Genomic DNA, 25,997 nt, shown 5'->3' with positions numbered 1-25,997 from the left:
ACAAAACATATTTTTACCTATTTACTTTAAAAAAACTAAAAAAAGTTCAAAATAACGATTATGACAATTGTCACTTTTCCATAGTACACTTCCACTGAAATATTAATTTAACATGTTTACAAAATAATTTTTACCCTTTTACTTTAAAAAAACTCAAAAAAGTTCAAAAATAACGATTATGACAATTGTCACTTTTCCATACTACCCTTTTACTGAAATATTAATTTAACATGTTTACAAAACATATTTTTACCCATTTACTTTAAAAAAACTCAAAAAAGTTCAAAAATAACGATTATGACAATTGTCACTTTTCCATAGTACACTTTCACTGAAATATTAATTTAACATGTTTACAAAACATATTTTTACCCATTTACTTTAAAAAAACTCAAAAAAAGTTCAAAAATAACGATTATGACAATTGTCACTTTTCCATAGTACACTTTCACTGAAATATTAATTTAACATGTTTACAAAACATATTTTTACCCATTTACTTTAAAAAAACTCAAAAAAGTTCAAAAATAACGATTATGACAATTGTCACTTTTCCATAGTACACTTTCACTGAAATATTAATTTAACATGTTTACAAAACATATTTTTACCTATTTACTTTAAAAAAACTCAAAAAAGTTCAAAAATAACGATTATGACAATTGTCACTTTTCCATAGTACACTTTCACTGAAATATTAATTTAACATGTTTACAAAACATATTTTTACCCTTTTACTTTAAAAAAACTCAAAAAAGTTCAAAAATAACGATTATGACAATTGTCACTTTTCCATACTACCCTTTTACTGAAATATTAATTTAACATGTTTACAAAACATATTTTTACCCATTTACTTTTAAAAAACTCAAAAAAGTTCAAAAATAACGATTATGACAATTGTCACTTTTCCATAGTACACTTTCACTGAAATATTAATTTAACATGTTTACATAACATATTTTTACCCTATTTACTTTAAAAAAACATACTAAAAAAAGTTCAAAAATAACGATTATGACAATTGTCACTTTTCCATAGTACACTTCCACTGAAATATTAATTTAACATATTTACAAAACATATTTTTACCCATTTACTTTAAAAAAACTCAAAAAAGTTCAAAAATAACGATTATGACAATTGTCACTTTTCCATAGTACACTTTCACTGAAATATTAATTTAACATGTTTACAAAACATATTTTTACCTATTTACTTTAAAAAAACTAAAAAAAGTTCAAAATAACGATTATGACAATTGTCACTTTTCCATAGTACACTTCCACTGAAATATTAATTTAACATGTTTACAAAATAATTTTTACCCTTTTACTTTAAAAAAACTCAAAAAAGTTCAAAAATAACGATTATGACAATTGTCACTTTTCCATACTACCCTTTTACTGAAATATTAATTTAACATGTTTACAAAACATATTTTTACCCATTTACTTTAAAAAAACTCAAAAAAGTTCAAAAATAACGATTATGACAATTGTCACTTTTCCATAGTACACTTTCACTGAAATATTAATTTAACATGTTTACAAAACATATTTTTACCCATTTACTTTAAAAAAACTCAAAAAAGTTCAAAAATAACGATTATGACAATTGTCACTTTTCCATAGTACACTTTCACTGAAATATTAATTTAACATGTTTACAAAACATATTTTTACCCATTTACTTTAAAAAAACTCAAAAAAGTTCAAAAATAACGATTATGACAATTGTCACTTTTCCATAGTACACTTTCACTGAAATATTAATTTAACATGTTTACAAAACATATTTTTACCTATTTACTTTAAAAAAACTCAAAAAAGGTTCAAAAATAACGATTATGACAATTGTCACTTTTCCATAGTACACTTTCACTGAAATATTAATTTAACATGTTTACAAAACATATTTTTACCTATTTACTTTAAAAAAACTAAAAAAAGTTCAAAATAACGATTATGACAATTGTCACTTTTCCATAGTACACTTCCACTGAAATATTAATTTAACATGTTTACAAAATAATTTTTACCCTTTTACTTTAAAAAAACTCAAAAAAGTTCAAAAATAACGATTATGACAATTGTCACTTTTCCATAACTACCCTTTTACTGAAATATTAATTTAACATGTTTACAAAACATATTTTTACCCATTTACTTTAAAAAAAACTCAAAAAAGTTCAAAAATAACGATTATGACAATTGTCACTTTTCCATAGTACACTTTCACTGAAATATTAATTTAACATGTTTACAAAACATATTTTTACCCATTTACTTTAAAAAAACTCAAAAAAGTTCAAAAATAACGATTATGACAATTGTCACTTTTCCATAGTACACTTTCACTGAAATATTAATTTAACATGTTTACAAAACATATTTTTACCCATTTACTTTAAAAAAAACTCAAAAAAGTTCAAAAATAACGATTATGATAATTGTCACTTTTCCATAGTACACTTTCACTGAAATATTAATTTAACATGTTTACAAAACATATTTTTACCTATTTACTTTAAAAAAACTAAAAAAGGTTCAAAAATAACGATTATGACAATTGTCACTTTTCCATAGTACACTTCCACTGAAATATTAATTTAACATGTTTACAAAATAATTTTTACCCTTTTACTTTAAAAAAACTCAAAAAAGTTCAAAAATAACGATTATGACAATTGTCACTTTTCCATACTACCCTTTTACTGAAATATTAATTTAACATGTTTACAAAACATATTTTTACCCATTTACTTTTAAAAAACTCAAAAAAGTTCAAAAATAACGATTATGACAATTGTCACTTTTCCATAGTACACTTTCACTGAAATATTAATTTAACATGTTTACAACATATTTTTACCTATTTACTTTAAAAAAACTAAAAAAAGTTCAAAAATAACGATTATGACAATTGTCACTTTTCCATAGTACACTTCCACTGAAATATTAATTTAACATATTTACAAAACATATTTTTACCCATTTACTTTAAAAAAACTCAAAAAAGTTCAAAAATAACGATTATGACAATTGTCACTTTTCCATAGTACACTTTCACTGAAATATTAATTTAACATGTTTACAAAACATATTTTTACCTATTTACTTTAAAAAAACTAAAAAAAGTTCAAAACGATTATGACAATTGTCACTTTTCCATAGTACACTTCCACTGAAATATTAATTTAACATGTTTACAAAATAATTTTTACCCTTTTACTTTAAAAAAACTCAAAAAAGTTCAAAAATAACGATTATGACAATTGTCACTTTTCCATACTACCCTTTTACTGAAATATTAATTTAACATGTTTACAAAACATATTTTTACCCATTTACTTTAAAAAAACTAAAAAAAGTTCAAAAATAACGATTATGACAATTGTCACTTTTCCATAGTACACTTCCACTGAAATATTAATTTAACATGTTTACAAAACATATTTTTACCCATTTACTTTAAAAAAACTCAAAAAAGTTTAAAAATAACGATTATGACAATTGTCACTTTTCCATAGTACACTTTCACTGAAATATTAATTTAACATGTTTACAGTACACTTTCACTGAAATATTAATTTAACATGTTTACAAAACATATTTTTACCCATTTACTGTAAAAAAACTCAAAAAAGTTCAAAAATAACGATTATGATAATTGTCACTTTTCCATAGTACACTTTCACTGAAATATTAATTTAACATGTTTACAAAACATATTTTTACCTATTTACTTTAAAAAAACTAAAAAAGGTTCAAAAATAACGATTATGACAATTGTCACTTTTCCATAGTACACTTCCACTGAAATATTAATTTAACATGTTTACAAAATAATTTTTACCTTTACTTTAAAAAAACTCAAAAAAGTTCAAAAATAACGATTATGACAATTGTCACTTTTCCATACTACCCTTTTACTGAAATATTAATTTAACATGTTTACAAAACATATTTTTACCCATTTACTTTTAAAAAACTCAAAAAAGTTCAAAAATAACGATTATGACAATTGTCACTTTTCCATAGTACACTTTCACTGAAATATTAATTTAACATGTTTACAACATATTTTTACCTATTTACTTTAAAAAAACTAAAAAAAGTTCAAAAATAACGATTATGACAATTGTCACTTTTCCATAGTACACTTCCACTGAAATATTAATTTAACATATTTACAAAACATATTTTTACCCATTTACTTTAAAAAAACTCAAAAAAGTTCAACAATAACGATTATGACAATTGTCACTTTTCCATAGTACACTTTCACTGAAATATTTATTTAACATGTTTACAAAATAATTTTTACCCTTTTACTTTAAAAAAACTCAAAAAAGTTCAAGAATAACGATTATGACAATTGTCACTTTTCCATACTACCTTTTACTGAAATATTAATTTAACATGTTTACAAAACATATTTTTACCCTTTACTTTAAAAAAACTTAAAAAAGTTCAAAAATAACGATTATGACAATTGACACTTTTCCATAGTACACTTTCACTGAAATATTAATTTAACATGTTTACAAAACATATTTTTACCCATTTACTTTAAAAAAACTCAAAAAAGTTCAAAAATAACGATTATGACTTTTGTCACTATTATTTAAAAAATTATCTATCAAAAGATATATTATAGATAAAATTACGTAAAATATAAATTATATAATAATCATTTTAAAAATATATATTAAAAAATTTATTAAAAAAATTTATTAAAAAAATTTATTAAAAAAATTTATTAAAAAATATCAATCAAAAAAATTTATTAAAAAAAAAATATCTATCAAAAAAATATTTTTAAAAAAATTTATTTAAAAAAAATCATATAAACACAAAAAATAAAAAATATAAAAAAAAATATCATCAATCAAAAAATATATTTAAAAAATTTATTAAAGAAATCATATAACACAAAAAATAAAAAATAAATATATTTAAAAAAAAATATCAATCAAAAAAATATATTTAAAAAAATATATATATTAAAAAAAATATATATATTAAAAAAAAATATCAATCAAAAATATATTGTAACAAATTAAAATATATTTAAAATTAAAATATATTTAAAATTAAAATATAATATTAATCTTAAAAAAATATTAATAATACCGAAAAAATTATTAATAATATAATATTACAAAAATTACACATTGCCTGATTTAACCCTGGCAATGTGCACATTGCCAAAGGTTAAGAAGATGTTTATTTCGTTAAATTTTATTTATTTTATTTTATTTTTATTGTATTACATATTATATATTATTTTTATTTTTTTTAACAAGACCTATGACGATTTAAAAAAGATATCCCGATGGCCATAATTGCCTTAAATATTAACTAACTTGATAAATCAAATAAATAATTGACTATAAGAATGATAATAAGAATATCAAAAAAATAATAATATAATAAATATATGTTTTATATATTTTTACCTTTTTTTTTATTAAGAAGCCATCATGTTTATTTTATATATTTTTTAGATAGGATCTGCAGACTGATTTATTGGATTTTATAGTATTTTACGAAGATAATTTAGATTTAATATTTAACATCTTTCTTTTAATTTATTATTTGATTCCTACTATAAGTAGTGTCGGATCCTTCCATTACCACCATGCTAATATGGTGGCTGGGCAAAAAGAATATTGATACAAAATTTCTTTATTATAAATTTCTTTATTATAAAATATAACTAACTTACTATTAACCTAATAAATTCTCTATATATACTTTTCAAAAGTATATAACAATCAATGTAACTATTAGATTTATATTATGTTAGAAAGAAATAATATAACAAGTCCATAAGGTAAAATTTAAGATAATATAATTCATATATATCAACAAAGCTGGGACCTTTAAATGTGTCTCGTATAACAAAAATTTGCTATACTATGATCATTAAAGTGAGGTTTTAACGATGGTTCTCTACAGCGATGTTTTACTATATAATTTCTATATAAATATGAATTTTCATTTTTTTAAGTAAAAAAATTACTTTCCTCTTTTATATTAATATTATGTTTAAAAAAAAATAAGATCGACTCTATGTTTCTCCCGAACTCTTAAAAGACAATTGGGAACCAGGACAAGGAACTCAAAAAGGCGATGTTTACAGTTTTGCCATTATATTGCAGGAAATTTTACTTCGATGTAAACCCTATGTTACTCCAAAAACATTAAATATAAAAACCGATGAATTAGATCATAAAGGTTATTTATAAAAATATTTTAAAAAAAGTATATATTATATTAGAAATAATTCAGAGGGTAAAAGGAAATTATAAACCTCCTTTTCGTCCATCTTTATGTGAAGAAATTTTAAATGAAATTCCTACAGATTGGATACAGTTGATAAAGAGTTGTTGGGAAGAAAATCCCGATTTTAGGCCCAATTTTCAGCTAATAAATATGAGTTTAAAGAAAATGAATAAGTAATTTTATATAAATGTCATTCGCATTTATAATAAAGCTTTTAGTTCAGCGTAATTCTTAAATAGTTAATGTTGAAATAATGCGATAACGATATAGCATACTTCCTATTGTTGATTCTGTTAGTATGTAACTGACATATAGACGCGGCTGATTTCGTTCACATATATTTAATAATACCAAAACAGGGTGGAACAAAAGCGGACTGATCGTATATATGTTGTATTCCATATCAAATCAACTGAAGATTCAACCCGACTCTCTTCATTTTTTTAAAAAATTTGTATGATGGTAGTATATACACTAACTAGTAAAAATATAAAATATTTATTCTCAACTCAGCTTACTTTATCGCCATCTTTAAAAATGCAGAAATTCCAAAATACACCATATTTAATTTTGAATATCTCAAAATTTAATTAAGCTAAAGATATGATTTAATTTTTATTAAATAACTCTAAAATAGTTCTTTAATATGACATAAAATTTATTATATTAAAAAAAAATCTATTACCAAAAATAGGAAATAGAAAACCGGAAATGACTATAAAAAAATTGTTCCTTTTTTTCTTTAAAATTTTTTTACAGATAGACATTATACTTTTTAATATTTGTACAAAATCCTAGATTGGGACGAGTACTGGGTCAATAGTTATTACACTTTAAATATAAGTAGTATGGCTTAAATCCAGAGTTGTTAACGTTCCTTTTTAGAAGTAGCTAGCTCCCACTCCCGCTCCTATCTTTTCAAGAGGAGCCTGCTCCCGCTATTACATTTTTAAAAGGAGCTAGCTCCCACTTCAAGTACTGGAGTGCCATTCCATAACCGCTCCTTTGATTTTCATTTTTTTAGAAGGTATACGAAACAAAATCATTTTTATCAAAAAGCTTTATTTATATTAAATGATCTATCAAAATATTTATAAACTTTTATTAGCATTTAAAAGTAATAAATTTTCTAAATTAGAATCTTACATACATCCACGCCTCTCCCCTAAGACCTCTTTTGCAATACTAAATAGGCGTTCCTCAGGAGCACTAGAGGGAAGCGAGGTATTGTATTTTATAAAGATATTTTTTAATTAAAGGAATTTCTCAAAAATAGTAATTTTGGTATCATTATTTAAAAATTATTTGTCCAACTGATGATCAATTTCATTGAATCCAAAAAATCTTCTAAATCTTTTTGAATTTAAAAGAAAGATTTTTTAGTTTTAGATGCTTTTTTAGATTAAAGTTGCTCACTTTTGAAAATTAAATAGTTTTATTTAAACACAAAAGGCATTTTGCCCTTAAATTTGTTTGATCATTTGGATTAACATCTTTTAGAAGTTTAAAATATTTTTTGTATGTATAATGTTTATACCAGGTATGGTAATGAGGAAAATGGAAATCGGTTACTTCCTTTTATTTTAAGGTTCACTTTATTTTCTTTAACGAAATGAATGTTTTTTTTTACTTGATATTCCTCTTTTTGAGTTTTCTTGAAAAATATTACGACACAAAACATACTTTACAAACAAAAAAAACTGACTTTTATTTTTTAAAATCTTCAATATATATAATAGTCACAAAATAATAATAATAATAATAATAATCGCATAACAAAATTATAATAAACCAATTTCTACAAATAAATAATTTAATAATCTCATCGTTATAATAAACAAATTTTAAGAATAAATAAATTAACAATTAAATCTACGACAATGATTTTCTATAATTAATTACACTAACATTTAAAATTGCTACAGTATACCACAGTATGATGGAAATGGAAATTCGATTTCTTCATCTATGATCTCTAAATCAATATCGAAAACTATTTTTTGTTATATATCTATAAAATGAATATTAATATGACATAAGATTTTTCAAAAAATTTTCAATATAAAAAGGAAAACTTGATGTTTAATATTTAAAATTATTAGATGAAAAACCAATATAAAACTCGGCTAAACATTTAATAATGGATAAATTTAAATAAAATAAAATTTCATTTTTATTGAATTTTAATTAACAAATATTATTAATATTTATAAAATAATTTAATATACATTAAACTTAAAGGAGCGGTGGAGCGGCACTCCTCCATTCCAGCCCTTAAAGGAGCTAGCTCCCGCTCCCACTCCTCAATATTAAGAAGGAGGCGCTCGAGGTGTTTTTGAAAAAACCTTAACAACTCTGCTTAAATCCTATATTATACCAATTTTTTTTTTTCTCTTTAGCTTTCACCTTTTCTGGTGGTAAGCTCCTTCAACATCTCTCTCCACTTTATGTTATTAATACAATCTCTTTTATCTAATTTATACTTCTTTATATTGGCTCTAACTTTATAGCCCCATTGAAGTTTTGGCCTTCCTCTTTTACGTTTGTCCATCACTTCCAAACTCTTAACTTTATTTCCTATGTAGTTCATAGGCCTTCTCATTGTGTGCCCATACCACCTAAGTCTGTTTACCATTAACTTAGTCTTAATGGGCACTACCTTTAAACTACTTAGTATTCTTGTACTGCGCACTTTATCCTTTCTTGTTACCCCAGCAATCATCCTCAGCATTCTCATCTCCATGGTTTGTAGACTTCTCTCGTCTGATTCTTTGGTTGGCCATGTTTCCGAACTATATAGAATAGTTGGTTGTATTATGGAACTGTAAATTTTTCCTTTTAATTTGTGTGGGATTCTTTTATCAAATAGCACTCCAGATAAAGATCTCCACTTTAGCCACCCTTGATTAATCTTACTCTTTATATCTTTTTCTATTGTGCCGTTTGTTTGTATAGTGGAGCCCAAATATTTTCAGCTTTCAATTGTCAATATCTGCCATTCATTTATATCAATACTCTCTGTTTCATCTCCTCCTATCACCATATACTCCGTCTTTTCTCTATTTACTTTTAATCCGTGCGTTTCTAGGATATTTATCCAACTCACTAGTCTTTCTTTCATTTCATCCTTAGATTCGGCAAGTATCACAATATCATCTGCAAATATCATATTCCACGGGACTGTTTGAGGTATAGACTTTGCTAATACATCTATTACTGTAATGAAGAGAAGTGGGCTGAGAGCTGACCCTTGATGAACTCCTTCGGCTATTGTGAAGCCTGCTGAAGTACCTGTTGTGCTACGGACCATTGTTGTATGGCCCATATACATATTCTGTATTATTCTTATATATTTTTCGGGAACATCTTTGTGGCGTAGCGCCCACCAGATAAGTTTTCTTGGAATTCTATCAAAGGCCTTTTCTAGATCGAGAAAGACCATGTGTAGCTTTTTGTTCTTTTCCCTGTATTTTTCACTCATTTGCCTAATTGCGTGGATAGCATCGGTTGTTGATCTTCCAGGCATAAAGCCAAACTGAGTCTCTCCTATTTCGATTATATCTCTTAATCTTTTTTTTATTATTTTTTCGTATAGTTTTAGACAGTGTGACATTAGTTTTATGCCCCTGTAATTTTGACAATTATGTGGATCCCCTTTATTTTTGAAGATAGGAACTAGATAGCTCTTCCTCCATTTTTGGGGAACCTCTTCATTTCCAAGTATCTTATTGTATAGATTTGTGAGGAGATGTATTCCATCATCTCCTAGTGCTTTAAGGTTTTCTATTGGAATATCGTCTGGACCCCTAGCTTTGTTGTTTTTCATATGCTTGAGGCATGTGATTATTTCTTGTTGTGTTATAGCTTGTTCAAGGTTTTGACAAGGGGAGTGTTCGTCTAGATGCAGTATGTGCGGATTAAAGTTGAGAAGCTCCTGAAAATATTCTCTCCATCTACTCATTTTTTCTTTTTCCTTTATTATTAATTTCCCATCTTTATTTTTGATTACTTTCGGAGCTCCGTTTATATCCCTAGAGTTCTTTTCTCGCTGTTTGGCTAATCTGTATATTTTATTTTGCCCTTCTTTGGTATGTAGTTCTTCATACATGTCATCGTATGCCATAGATTTGGCTCTAGCCACCGCCTTTGTAGCTAATCTCTTGGATTTTTTGTATCTTGTCTTGTCATCTGCGTTTTTGGGTTTGTACCATATTTTATAAAGGGCTTTTTTCTCCTGTATAGTGATTTGTACCTCTTCATTCCACCACCATAGTTCTTTGTATGATTTGTTGCCTCCTCTTGTCAAGCCTAGTGTTGATTTGGCAGTGTCTATTAATCTGGATGAAAGGTCTGTCCACATTTTTCACTGACTTGTGAGGAATCTTGTTTGCATTGATTGCAAAGGCATCTGTCATTGTTTTTAATTTGCCCCATTTGATGCATGGTTCCAGTTTTATCTTGTTTTGAGTGGATTTATTTGTCATGTGTAAATCCATGACTAGCTTGTGTTGTGCGGCGATATCTTCTCCTGGGATGACTTTGCAGTCTATTACATCTTTTAATCTGCGAGAGATTAGTATGTATTCTATCTGTGTTTTCCTTGTACCACTTTCGTATGTTATTAAATGACTATCCTTTTTCCTATAGTAGGTGTTGGTTAAGGCAAGGTCGAAGGCTTGCGCAAATTTCAGTATATGCTCTCCTTCATCATTTCTTTCTCCATATTCAAAACATGATGCCTTTTGTAGCTATCTCTTGCTTTCCCCACATGCGCATTTAAGTCACCACCAATTTTGACTAGGTCATCCTTAGGGATTTCCATTACAGCTTCATCGAGGATAGCTCTAAAATCATCTTTCTCATCTTCCTTGTAACCCGTTTGAGGAGCATATAATGAAAGGATGTGTAGTATTGATTGACCAATGCAGAGTTTTATCTTCATTAGTCTATTAGAGATCCTGTTGACTTCTACAACTGAGGAGGTTAGATCTTAACTGAGGATGATGCCGACACCGTTCCTATTGCTAACAAGTCCATTATAGTACATATTATACCCATCTTCAATCATCAAAGTCTTCTGTCCTTTCCATTTCGTCTCTTGTATGCACGCTATATCAACCTTTCTCTTGTTCAACATTGATGCCAATTCTCTCGTCTTACCTTTAAGCGTCCAAATATTCAAACTTGCTAATCTTGTTTTCTTTGCTTTGACCTTTACTTTACTTTTCACAGGATGGAGGTCTACACCCTGCGCGTCGCTTGGAGGGAACGCCCTATCTTTCATATTCATATTTCCATTTGTTTTCTTCATATTGTTTATTGGACAGGTATCCTTAGCACCCGGCTGTCCAGGCCTGTCGGTGACCGGGGTGTCATCTCTAAGCTCCGAAATTTATCATACCATATGTCTTTACACATCAGTCATCGAAGAAAAACTTGAAAGTTTTTATGGTTCTTACCAGGATTGAACCTGCGTCCTTGTTCATACTCGTGTTTCCAAGCGTACATCTTACCCATTAGGCCTAAAAAACTCAAAACATCATTTACCAAATTGTATTGTATTATTTTAAATATAACGAAAAACGCCTTAATTTGGAGGCATTATAAGGAATAAATAATAAGGTTTTGTAAAAAGTAATAAAGTAACAACTATGATAATAAAAATATAGCTCAATAATCTCTTCATCCCAACCTAAAGATTATATTCATCCCAAAATTCTTCTTAAATTCGAGATTTTTTGACCTGGCAACTCTGTGAGTGAATGATGAAGTTTATTTTTCATTGCCAGATATTTAATCATTATTGTGATCTCAGAAATATATTTTCATTTTAAAGATTATTTTAATCTACTTATAATTAATTAAAATAAAATAATTATATTTGGCATAAAGCCAATATTCAAAATTAATTCCAACAGCAACAGCCCTCATTTTTATTGATTAATTTTACATAGCCATTTTTCTAAGAAATTAAATTTATTTATTAATTTAAAAAAATTATATCTTAAATGTCTACAATTCCTGTAAAGTGCTGCAACCTATTTCGAATAAAATCTCATTCAGAACGTTACGATCTTAGAGGTGTTTTATAGTGGATGTTACAAGTGAATTCTAGCTTATCAATTATTCAAAAAATTTGTAGTTCTTGCCGGAAAAAATTAAAAAAATATTCAACAAATCCCATCTTACCTCTTACTTCTACGATCCCTATCACAATACCTTCTATTAATTTTAAGTTAATTATAATTGACGGTAAATTAGATAAGTTAACTGCAAACCAGAATAACTTTCCATTTCCTCCCTTAAAAGATTATAAAAATTACATTGCACAAAGTCTATGTAATCCACCCCAGCCGTGCTATTACTTAAGGTAATGCCAAATGTGTCCCGGCACTTTGGAACTTAAAGAAAGACCACTCTTTGTTTGATAATAATGTAATAGATTATATAACTTTTAAATGGTTGGCAGCTGACCGTACTACACTCGAAACTTTAACAAAGTCCGCCAACGAATTTGTGGAGTATTTGATTGAAAAATTAAATATTATAATTCCTCATGCATTTATTTCTTCGGAATAATCTTCATTTTTTAAGTCATTAAAATCGAATTTGAAGGATGGGGAATATCTAATAATCTCCGATTTTGCAGAGAACTACGCTTTTGTAGTTCAAGATTATGCTCAAGGTTTTCATTGGACTAATATCAGGCAACACTTCATCCATTTATGATTTATTACCACGAAAGCGATATCATCAAACATTGTGATTATATCAGATGATCTCAAACACAATACTTTTTCCTTTCATTTATTCCAAATAAAATTAATTCTATTCTTGAAAGAAAGAAAGATTTGATAAGATTTAAATAATATTTTATTTTTCTGATGGAGCTGTTACCCAGTATAAAAACAAAAATAACTTTGTAATCCTCTACAACCATTATAATGATTTTGGGTTCAAGGCAAAATGGCATTTTTTTGCAACTGCTAATGGCAAAACTCCTTGCGATAGTTTAGGGGGAATTACTAAGAGGTTGGCGACTAGAGCAAGCCTGCAACGTCCTCATGAAAATCATATAATAACTCCTATTCTTATATAATTATGCGAGAATCAATATCCCGGGAATTAATTATATATTTGTTAGCAACGTAGAATATTTAAGAATGGAAATCAATCTTGAAAATAGATTTTAAATGGCCAAACGTTAATATGTTTATTAGAATATTAATTTCATATTAATTAGCTAAATAAAGTTATAAATATTTTTACAATTATTTTCCTTCTAAAATAAAATAGCTAAACTTATGTGCTAAATATGACACAATGTCTACTAGTGATCTGTATAGGGCCTAATTTTTCTAACACGGTCAGAAAGATTTATAAAAAAATATATCCGGCATTTCCCAAACGAATTTATTTTTATTTGTTTCGTAAATTACTATACATTAGTATAATATAGGATTTAAGCCAAACTTATATTTAAAGTGTAATAACTTTCCCAGTACTCGTCCCAATCCAGGATTGTACAAATATTAAAAAATATAATGTCTATCAAAAAAAATTTAAAAGAAAAAAAGAGCAATTTTTATTTTATAGCCATTTCCGGTTTTCTATTTCCGGTTTTCTATTTCCGGTTTTCTATTTCCGGTTTTCTATTTCCGGTTTTTGGTAATAGACTTTAAAATAAAATAAATTTTATATCATAATAAAGAGCTATTTTAGAGCTATTTTATAAAATTTAAATCATGTATTTAGCTTAATTACATTTTGAGATATTTAAAATTAAATATAGTGTATTTTGGAATTTCCACCTTTAAGGCGATTTGAAAATTAAAATTTTTGATTTTTAAGTTAGTGTATATACTACCAACATGCAAATTTTTAAAAAAATCGAAGGGGGTCTGGTTGAGAATCGACTTTTTTGGTTTTAATATTGAATACAACATATACTAGTAAAAAAAATCCCACGGATTAAAAATAAAGATTTTCAGGCTCCCATGAGGCCCAAACAAAATCTTGTATATAGGAACTTCTTTGAGCCCTAAAAATATATTAGAAGGCCTATTATTAAAATTATTGAAAACAATTATATTTTAATAAAAGAGTAAATGCTAATGCTAGTTATTTTAATACCTTATTTATTACTAACTTAGCAACATATTTCATTTACTCCACGCTCATTAATTATGGCAGTAATATTGTTTATCTTTTTATTTTTACAAGCCAAAACCAAAAAATCATATAAGCAATTATAATTATAATAAATTAACTATTTACTATTTTCTATTAAACCAATATTCAGTGCAATTAAATTAGTTATCTTTAGCAAGCTACTTTCTCTATGCCAATTATTTCTTCAATTATAATAAATTTTTATAAAAATACAAGAAAAATTATATTTACAAACAAAAATTTAGATATATTAACTTTTAAGATGTTTAAATATTTATATATTAGAAGTTGTAAAAATGTCATTAGTATTGGAAAATGTGTGAAATGCTTTTACCAGATAATATTTGAATAGATAACGCAATATATCACCCAAAGATAGGTCGCAAGAAAAATTCAAATGAGCGTCAGCACTCAATTGGGTCTAGTGATATCTTCAGTATTGAAATATTTTACGATATAATAGACAAAATCGGGAAGTTTGTAAACGATTTTTGAAAAATCATGAATAATAACCGATTTTAATATTTTCTTCCAAATAATTTGAAGAAATTAAGTGCCGACATAACGGACTTGAATAGAATCTTTTTTTAATCAAAAGTGGCTAAGAGAAGAACTAATTTCCTTGCAAGAATTTGTAATGTTTGATCAATGATCTAAAAAAAAGTATGGAAGATAAAGGTGAATATTACGAAGTGCTCCTATGATTTGGAATAGCCTCATAATATGCATATCTCAGCATATACAAATCTTTACATTGCATATGAATATATTACATCATCTAACCAAATTAATTGTGAAAGAATATTTAATAAGTTAAAAATTATTAAAAATAGGATGCGGCAGTCAAGACTATCTATAGGCGTTTTTAGATTTTTTATATGCGTAATAATTCGGTTCGGAATTAATATAAAATATGTTAAGTTAAATAGTTTGCATATGTAAAATATAATCTAAGCAGGCGCTTACTAAGGAATTTGCTAAGAAGGGGAGAGGGATAATTATGTATATTTTATAAAAGACATTGAAGTAGTTATTTAGAATATCTTAATTTATTTAAATTTATAAAGACTAGTAATATAAAATATTGACAATTTTTTAATAAACAAATTCAAATATAAATTAATTATAAAATATTAAATTATATAATCGTATAAAGAATTTTTTAAAAAAGAGTATTTTTTTAAGCATTTAAAATTTGATATATTAAATTTAAATTATATCGTAAAATATTGAAAAATATTCTAAACGTTTTTAAAAATTGGCTCAAATCGTGCTATTTAACAATACTACTTCTCGTATTTTTTTATTCGTGTTGGAGAAGAAAATGTTATTTCATTGGTAGAAAAATATGAAAGATTTTATACTTTAATATAGTCTAAATGTCTTTAACATTACGCGAAACATCTTTAGTATTTTTTTAAAACTTTTATACCATAGTTTGCATTCATCTATTAATGCATCATAGGGTACTTTAACATTCTCACAATAAAAATCTGTCAAATATTTAATGTTTCTCTAAAGATTTGAGATAGATTCGAAAGAATTTTGAGGTAAATATTTGCAAACTTGCAAGTGCTGCCTGATTTATTAAGAACCATTTATTCATTTGAATTATAAAAGTATACAAGAAGAGGGTGATTAAGATATTTATTTTAGTATTCATTTTATGAAATTCATATCTTAATTTGTCTTAAATTCCTTAAGTTCTAAAGTTATTCTTATTGTCTCAATCAAATAGATCATATTTTTAAATTTTACTTTAATTCTGCAGTGAAAAAGTTTCAAATGATTTGGGGAATTTTAAAATAGAAGATAAATATAACGTCAAGGAAAACTTGAAATCGATATTAATATAATAAATTAATGTATTTATTTGTGCTGTGAAATGATAAAAAATATAAATTGGAATAAATATGTGATAATAAATAGGACTCAGTAATAATTTTGAAAAATATTTTAGCCGGCATCTAGATTTTTTGGATTAGGGGAGGGAGTTGTCCACCCCCCCCCCCCTCACTGCATACTAGTCGAAATCAAGGGTAGGCAAAGATAATATGCATAATGACATTAGTCTTAATGACATTAGTCTTTTTTAGTATTGTATCCACCTTAAAAGTAACCGAGGGGAGGGTGAATATAACTCCTTTCGGAAATTTGTAAGTTCTCGTAAATAGCATTTTAATTTTCCCCTAAGCACTCCCAACCTTCCCTCTCTCTCCCTCGAAAATGTATAAAAAAATTATTTTTACAAAAAAGTAGGAAAAATTACTCTTTAAAAAATGTAATATAGCCAAAGGCAGCAATTGGAATTAAGACAATTAAATTTATGGCCAAAAATCAACTTAATAATATCAACCCCTCCCCCTAAAAATCTGGAATAAATTTTTTTAAAATACTCTAGTCAAACATATTCAATTATTACAAAATGCTGACTGTATGAATGGTTATGAATAGTTGGAAGCATTAGCAAGCAGGGTTTCTAATTTAAAATTTTATAAAGGTTTATTTCCATTTAGGTTTTGAAGAAATTCATAATGGCTAGGTTTTATTTAGAATTTATAACGATTATTTTGGGTTCATTCAGGTTTTTAAAAATTTGATTTAAAAATAAAATAATCATATACCATATGTATATTAATCCTAGAGAAAAACCTTTTTAATATTTTTATAATTCCTAATTTAATTTAATCATGAAGATTATTTCTTATCTAATTAACTAATATGCCTAATCTCTACTAAAATGATATATAAAGTAAAAACAATAAACTTGGTATTGATTGATATAAGTGTAATGGCGATTTTATTGTATAAAAAATTTAATTTGAAAAGAAATCACAAATTTTAATTGCCCTCAAGGAAAATTAAAATTTCACATTTAGGTTGGATGTGTCATCGATCAACCACATATATGCATAAAATGTAGAAGGTTTCCAAAGAAAGACACTGTTTAATTGTATGTAAGTCAGGGCAGATAGGCAAGAAATGCAACGATTAATTCACTTATTAGCCGTTCTCTTACGAGAACCTGAATACCAAACATCCCGGAGCCTGCTAATTTATCATTAGATGATGGCCTAAGGCCAGATAGTTTAACTTCTCTACTTTGTCTTTAGGTAAATCCTCAATTTGGGACTTCACGTGTGTGTCTCTCCATTTCTAAAAAATGTAAATTGTAATCTGGTTGATGTATCCGAGAAAAAAAATATTCGAAATTAATAAATTATGTTTTACCAATAGTTATCTTTTCCCTTTACATATGTCAAGCGGGACTTTATTTTAAAAAAATATAGGCGATAAAATATGAGCCCTTACATCAGAACCTAAGGAATTTCATTTTTTAATACAAAATATTTAAATTACTATTTTAAAATATAATTATTTGTGTTTTTTGGGCAATTATTAGGTTAATTTTATAATGCCCTATCTATTAGCAAGTGTATTCAATTCCATTATATTCTTTATTTAGATATACCAATTGTGATAAAATAAAAAATTATTTAAAATAGAGATTATTTTAATTGTTATAAATGAAAATAAAAATGTAAAAATCGAGTAGAAGAAATAATAACTTTATTGTAAGTGAACAATTTATAATTGTCACTTTAAATTGTCATTCATATACCACAATTTAAATTAAAAACTAACCTTAAATGTAGTTCTAACTACAACAAATTGTAACCAATTCTACCCTATGTTAATGACAGCTGGGGTACATAAAAACCCACAAAGAAGTGTTGAGTAACAAAATGTAATGCCATTTCTTTTTTGAGTGTTATTTGATATATATTACTCTACTATGGATATGATTTTAAGGGCTGGGCCTAAAATAATAAACCAGGGACTAAAAATGAATATCATTATATATCAAATATTATGTTAGGTCTATATCTAATAGATAAATTCTAGTTAAGATTAAAATTAATATTATATAAAAATTTATACCTATTGAAGTTAAAATAATTTTAACTTTATATATATAATTCTGACTGAATTATAAAATTAATTAAAATTAATATATGAATAAATATGTAATGAGCGTGATAAGTATATATTACAAAAGTTGTTTATAAAATCGTAATTTTATTGCTTTATTTAGTTTCTACTTGCATTTCGAATGTAAAAATACTTTGAATAAAAAAAAATAATCAAGGGGAAAAGAAGAAAATGTTGTAGATAATTTACTCAAAAGAATGGAAATTTATGCTAGTAATTTGGAAGTTTTAGTACAAGAAAGAACTAATGCTTATGTTGAACAGAAAAAAAAAGCTGATGACTTGTTATATAGAATAATGCCACAGTAAATTTGTTTATAAATATCCTAAATTAAAAAATATTAAATTATATTCATGGACCGGGAACAGAAACATTGTGCTCTAGTTTGACCGAAAATATTGTTACGTCATGTTCGTCATTTTTCTGAACGTTCCAGGAAAATAATATCTGATTTTATTAATCAGAATTTTATTCACATTTCATTCATTTTTATTTAATATAATACCAAATCATAGAGGTAACCGGAATTTTGTCCCCTCCCCCTCTCCCCTTCTCTGCCATAAATATATAAAATTTAACACTATAATTCGAAAGAAATTAATAACTTTAGCATTTTTATAAAAATCTAATAGAACCAAAGGCGTATACACTAAGTGGACTTAAAAATCTCCAATAAAATTTATATGGGAAAAAACATACCTAATAGTGTCTCCTCCACTGCCCATTAAAATCTTAAAAAGGCCTATGTACCATCCAAGAATTAATAGTTCTTTAAAAATATAAGGATTCATATTTGTAAGATGGCGTTAGTATAAATTTGAGTGTCGGTAAAACCTTTTCAACACTAACTTGGCAACAAAATTGTCCATGGATATTCCTAATTTTAAAATAGTGATACAGCGAATTCGTAAAGTTCTGACATATAGATCTTTAAACCATCTCAATAATTTTAAAGACTACTATCTTTTCCTAATCGTTTCATATTATAGGAATAGGATAATTTATTGTCTTATTGTGTCAATCATGTTACCTTCACAATTATTTTATAAAGCATTTTAAAAATAAATAAAATTTTTAGTAAAACACTTAAAATAAACAATTATTTATAGGCATGGTAAAGACAAATTGCCACTCCATATACCAAATAATCAAATATATTTTTTAAAAAAGGAAAAACTTTAGAATAAATTTTATAACAGTGGCTGAAAGATGTGACTTAAAAGGGAACTATAAAAAAATAACGAAGTAAATAATTTAAAAAAAAGTTCGAATTCATTCAAAGGAGGAGTGTATGTTCAAGATGTTTGACCGACAGAACTCTAAATCTTCTGTCGTAGATAAAACCCCTCGTTTGGATATCTGGTGTTTGAAATTATTTTTCTCGATTTTAATTAATTTAAATATCGTCCTCAAAGATATACAAGGTGGTAATTATAAGCATGAAAATTACATTTTGAAGGTCCGAATATATTTTTCGTGAGGTTTCAACGTAATTGTAGGGCCAGGGTAAAGTGTGAATTATTTGATTTAGCTGAGAAATTTATACAAGTGTATTACAAGCTAGGGGAATGCCGTTAAGGTAATATTATCTAGTCATTTTTAAAGTATTTTTGAGTAGACCAAACTGGTTCGAGGGATAGTATGCTAGCCTTTTTGAAAAGTTTGTAATAATATAGTTGATGCTTTGTAGCGGAGTTGGGATCCGCGAGAATATTTTCAATGTCGATTATTTACCACAATCAACACAATTAGATGTCATTCCTATATTACTTAAGCAGAGTGATAGAGATTTTAAGTTGTTCCCCCTAGGGGAGTAATCTGAGGTTGAAGTTGAGTATATTGCCCCAGATATTCATAGCAGTTTAAGTTTTAAAAATTAGTTGGGGTTGACCTCAAAGTACCATTCTTAAAGAGCTAATCAACGGAAAAAGAAACAGACGAAGAATTCTAGTCTTTTTGTTAAGGGGAGATACCATTAGTCTGATATCAGTAGTGTTGTTAAACGCTACTTTTAAAAGTAGCGCGCTATCGCTACCGCTATTTTATAAAAAAAATAACGCGCTATCGCTACCGCTATCGTTTTCAAATGAGTAGCGCGCTATTAGCTACTTTTAAAAAAGGGTGGCTAGAGCTACTTTTTACGCTATTTTGATTTTTTTTAAAATATTTTTTATGTAACTTTATTTCCACAAATAAAATATTGGTATAAAAACATGATTATAATTTTACATATATATATAATTTATTTATTATTGCACTTTAATAATAATAACATTTCGGTACTATCATCCCCAAGTCTAGAGTGACGATCAGAAAGTATAAGTTTTGCCATACTAAATAATCGTTCAGCACTAGCACTTGAGGGCAACGCAGTATTAAATTTAATAAACACTTTTTATATAAAAAAAATCATCAAAAATATTTAAATGAGTATTTTTAGATTTAAAAAAAATCATCTAGAGGTTCAATAAAATATTATTATTTATTTCAAAAAAATCGTCTATGGAAGGCCGCGGTTTCGATCTTGCTATAGTATTAGTATCGTGGTTAGGTATGATTTAAGGTTACCATCAGCCTATCAAGTTGCCCTTTAGATTCAGTCAAATTAATATATGGCCAATTTAACTTGAAATTAGGATGAACGATAGCAGCTATTACATTATCATCATCATACAGATCTGGAAATCTAATTTATATAAAGCGATTGTTTTGTATTTATTATAAAAAAAAAGAAGAATACCTTTTTAATTTTCAAAATTTAAATTTATCTGAGATTTAAATTCATTTATAAAAAATATTAAAATAGCATTAAATTATGGTAAATAAAGATTTTAAAAATATAATTATTATACATAATAAATTATAATAATCAAGCAATAAATCATTATAGAATATAAAAATAAAGTTTTGACCTTTTCTCAATGCTTTTTAGCATAGACTCTACCAGTGGTTGGCAAAATTTTAGATTATTGATTCTTTTGAGCTTGGTAATTAATCTCAGTGTGGGAACATAATATCCCATGCTCTGAGGCAGCAACATATTGCATAATCTAAAAAATTAAAATGGTTAAATATAATATAAAATTATTTATTAATTAAAAATACTTCAGTATATTCTTTAATAAAAGTATGCTCCTCCACATTAAAATACAGTATTCTTATTTGATCCAATATATAAATCATTTCCATTTTTTTCTCAAAGTTTCTTAGCTTTGTAAACACTATTCCATCTTGTAGTGTTTGGTGTCAATAAATAACGTCCTAATTTTTTTTTGAAAATATCAGACATCTTAGATGACTTATTTTGTTTATTCCAAAGAGCTTGGCATTTAGAAAATGTAGATCTTGATACTCTTTTAAAATCCTCATTTAATAAAGCTTCATCATCATTTACTGTTGCAACTAAATTTAGGTTGTGGCAGAAACAACGATGGTGGCTAGATAACATAGAAGAGTTTATTGAAGATCCTTTATAATATTATAAATTTTATTTTATATTGCTGAAAAATTAAATATAAAATAATTAGGAGACATCTGATAGATTTAATATTAAAGATTATTTCATTTATTTAAAGCTATCCAAAATTCTTGCCATCAATGTCTGCCGGCAAAATATCTTGGTACGTGGAGAAAAGTGTTATTTTATAAAAGAACCATTATCCACCAAGGATAAGGATAATGGTTAAACAGTATCTATTATAAAGTTTATTATGACAATATCAGCCAATTTTCGAGATACACCTGGTGTTGATGAATCCAAATTGCTTAATTTTGTTTGAATTAAATTTGATTTGAAAGTGGATGTATCTTCTTCCATTACCCCAAAACTTTTGAGATATTTTTCAATCTCTTTACAATTTGAGGTGTGAACTTCTTCTTCTTCTTCTTCTTCTCCGTTTTATGGCGATTTCCAGGTTTACCCGGGTAGGCCAGTTTTCCCTCTGATTTTTCTTTTCCATTTTTGACGGTCCTGAGCATCAATACTTGTAAGATTCAAGCTTCTCATATCCGCCGCTATCACATTTGTCCACGTCATCTTGGGTCTTCCTCTAGGTCTTGATCCTCCTACTTCCATCATTGTGCATCTCTTTACCCAGTCATCTCTTGTCATACGTTCCACATGCCCAAACCATCTTAGTCTATTTCGTCGCATTACCATACCAATCATTTCTATACCTAATCTTGCTCGCAATTCCTTGCTAGTTTTTCTCTCTCTCAGAGATACCCCACACATCCATCTAACCATCCTCATCTCTGTTCTTTCTAATTTGGCTTCGTGAATTGCTTTCATTGCCCATGTTTCACCGCCATAAACTAAACAACTCCTCACGCAGCTTACGTAAACTTTCCCCTTTAACTTCAGAGAAACTTTTTTATTTGTAAGAATAGATGACATCTCTCTGAACTTCTTCCAAGCTTGTCTGATCCTTGCAACAACAGCAGAATCTACACCACCATCTGCGTTTAGCATATCACCTAAATAACAAAACTTATCCACTTTTTCTAGGGTTAACCCATTGCCAATATCCAGACCACCATTTTTTAGGTTATCATTATTATGTATCCCTTTCATGCATGTTTTACAAATAAAGGTCATTCTTTCTAACATCAAACTGCCTTTTTTCCCACTACATCTTTTATGTACCCATTTCTGGCATCTGGTGCATTGGATAGAATTTCTAGCAACTCCTTTCCCACATACACCACAAGGCCACTTACCTGATTCTTCTATCTTTAGATTTTCCCCACCAATCATCACCTTTGTTTTTGATGCATTCATTTTCAGGCCCTTTGCTTCCATAGTCATCTTCCATTTACTAACTTTATCCCTCAATTCTCCCTCACTGTTTGCCATTAATACAAGGTCATCTGCATATAATATCTCCCAGGGAAGTCCTTCACGCATTTCTCTAGCCACCACATCCATTACTAAGATAAATAATAATGGACTCAGCACGGATCCTTGATGAAGTCCTACCTTCACCTCAAAGCTGTCACTATCACCATGATCCGTCCGTACTGCTGTTTGTGCTCCAACATACATTGCCATCACTGCGGTAACTAACCATTCCTCCACACCGGATTTTCTCAAGGCCCATCTTGTAATCTCACGCGGCACCCTATCAAATGCTTTCTCCAAATCAACAAACGCATAATAGAGTTTCTTTTCCTTCGCAAGATACTTCTCCTGAATTTGTCTCACCACAAAAATTGCATCTGTCGTGCCTTTTCCCGATGTAAAACCAAACTGCATTTCATCAATTTTGATTTGTTCCCTTATCCGCTTTTCTAACACTCTCTCAAAAACTTTCATTGCATGTTCCAAGAGTTTAATAGCTCTGTAAGACCCACAATCTAAAGGATCACCTTTCCCCTTGTATACTGGGATAATTATACTTCTTCGCCAGTCCTCGGGAATAGTACCTTCTGTGACAATCTGATTTGCTAAATTCATTAACCATTCAATCCCTAAATCATCAGAACCTTTAAACATCTCTGATACCACCATCGTTAAACCCGATGCCTTCCCTTTCTTCATCTTTTTCACTGCTCTCCTTATCTCGTCCTTGCCAAATTTACACCCTGGACCTTCTACCTTTGCACAACTAATATTATTATTCCATTCATTTTCTTCATTCAAAAGTCCTTTCATGTAAATCTTCCAGGTGTTCTTAATACCACTACTATCAATCGTCATTTTTCCTTCCATATTTTTCAAACACTTTACACCTATCACATCCTGCCTCTTTTTTGACATCTGTTTTGCCATTCTAACCATATTTCCAATTCCATCAGCGCATTTCATTTCTTTAGCAAACTCGTGTCTTTTTTCTTCTTGAGCCTTCGCTATTAATTTCTTAGCATTTCTTTTAGCCATCTTGTAAATATCATTATCACTATTTTCTTTGCTATTATACCATACTTTGAAACACCTCCGTTTCTCATCCACGGCTTTCGCTACCTCTGGGCTCCACCACCAAGTCTCCTTATGTCTAGGCGGCCCTTTTGTCCATCCACATACCTCCTCAGTTGTCATTACCCAAGCTTTCTTCATGGCTTCCCACTTGTCATTCACCCCAGATGCTTGTGCCACCTCCGCCTCCCTAATCGCCAATGCCATATTGAATTGACGTCTAGCATTCTCCTCCTTCAATTTCCAAACCTTCAGCCTTGGGACAAACTTTCTTTTAGTGACCCTGGCACCTTTAAGAGTGAGATCTCCTACAACTAGTCGATGCTGATTTATACATTCCTCTCCCGGTATCACTTTCACATTTTTTATTATACATCGATCACATCTCCTTAATAACAAGTAATCCACAACACTTTTGGTACTACCCGACTTATAAGTCACCAGCTTCTCTGATTCTTTCTTAAACATTGTATTACAAACAATCATATCCATAGCATCACTAAATTCTAAAATCCTCTCTCCTTCCAAATTTCTCATGCCATAACTGAACCCTCCATGTACTCCTTCATAACCCTCACTACTCGCTCCCACATGTCCATTCAGATCGCCAGCTAGGATAATCCCCTCTTCATTTGCCAGTCTCGATGTCACCCCCAATAGACTGTCCCAAAATACATCTTTCTCTTCTTCACTTCTTCCAACCTGAGGAACATATGCCGAGATCATATTATATAGCTTTCTACCAATAATCATCTTGATAACCATTATCTGGTTGTCTAGCCTTCTCACTTCGACTACTTTGTCTACCAATTTCTCCGCAACCAATACCCCAACTCCAGCCTTACCATCATTACCTCCTTGCCAAAAGAATTTATACTTTTCGCTAGTCTTGCCAATCATTCTGGTCCCATTTCCTTTCCATCTAGTCTCCTGTATGCAGCACACATCTATATGTCTTCTGTGCAATACATCGACGACTTCTCCCGCTCTTCCCGTCATACTCCCAACATTCCATGTCGCGACCCTAACTCGATCACCCGTAAACTGGTTTCTCCACTTTTTATTAGGTCGTTTATGGCCGTCATAGGTTTCATTTTCATGAATAGTGGTTCCACCAGGTTTCCCATCCTTCTTTTTGTCGTAGGCGGATGAGGAGGCCCACGGGGTACTTTGGGCTGTACCCCGCCCATGCTTTGTTGTAACCATAGGGAAATTTTTGTAGCATGGTTTTTACAATCGGATGCCCTTCCTGACATCAACCTCTTTAAGTGGTTTTTACACCCCGTCGAGGAGACGGTGATCCTATTCTAGACCCAGATCACAGGGAACCTTTTAGACCTCCATTTGCCGCCAAAAGACGTTGCCACTCCCCCGCCACGATGAGGCTGAAGGTAGGAGTCTAAAACTATAACAGTAATACTTAGAATAAAAATTATGTAGGAGATAATTACATAAAAATGATTGAAATAACTATTTTAAAATATTTAAAATAATTTAGATAAAATTTATGAATATATAAAAAAAAATGATTGGTCTTTGATTTAAATTTATTTTAAAAATTAAAGATTAACCTACACATTGATATTAAATTTGTTTAATATATTACCTTTAAATGTTTTTTCAAA

At 28.2% G+C, this 25,997-nt stretch overlaps 1 protein-coding gene across 1 annotated transcript in view; it reads left to right on the top strand.

The window, feature by feature from the left end:
• Positions 1–5,807: 5,807 nt before the first annotated feature.
• Positions 5,808–25,997, top strand: part of LOC135930216 (atrial natriuretic peptide receptor 1-like) — a 39,393-nt gene continuing 19,203 nt past the window's right edge. The window contains exons 1-4 of the mRNA XM_065466996.1: positions 5,808–5,832; positions 6,072–6,245; positions 6,289–6,466; positions 18,616–18,762. Of these exons, the coding sequence (XP_065323068.1) occupies positions 5,808–5,832; positions 6,072–6,245; positions 6,289–6,466; positions 18,616–18,762 (524 nt within the window). The remainder of the gene's footprint in view (positions 5,833–6,071; positions 6,246–6,288; positions 6,467–18,615; positions 18,763–25,997) is intronic.

This window comes from Gordionus sp. m RMFG-2023, chromosome 5 (assembly GCF_954871325.1).
Source record: "Gordionus sp. m RMFG-2023 chromosome 5, tfGorSpeb1-WG-v2, whole genome shotgun sequence".
NCBI lineage: Eukaryota > Metazoa > Nematomorpha > Gordioida > Chordodea > Parachordodidae > Gordionus > Gordionus sp. m RMFG-2023.
Note: the sequence above shows the minus strand (reverse complement) of the source record. Positions and strands in the feature narration are given on the sequence as shown.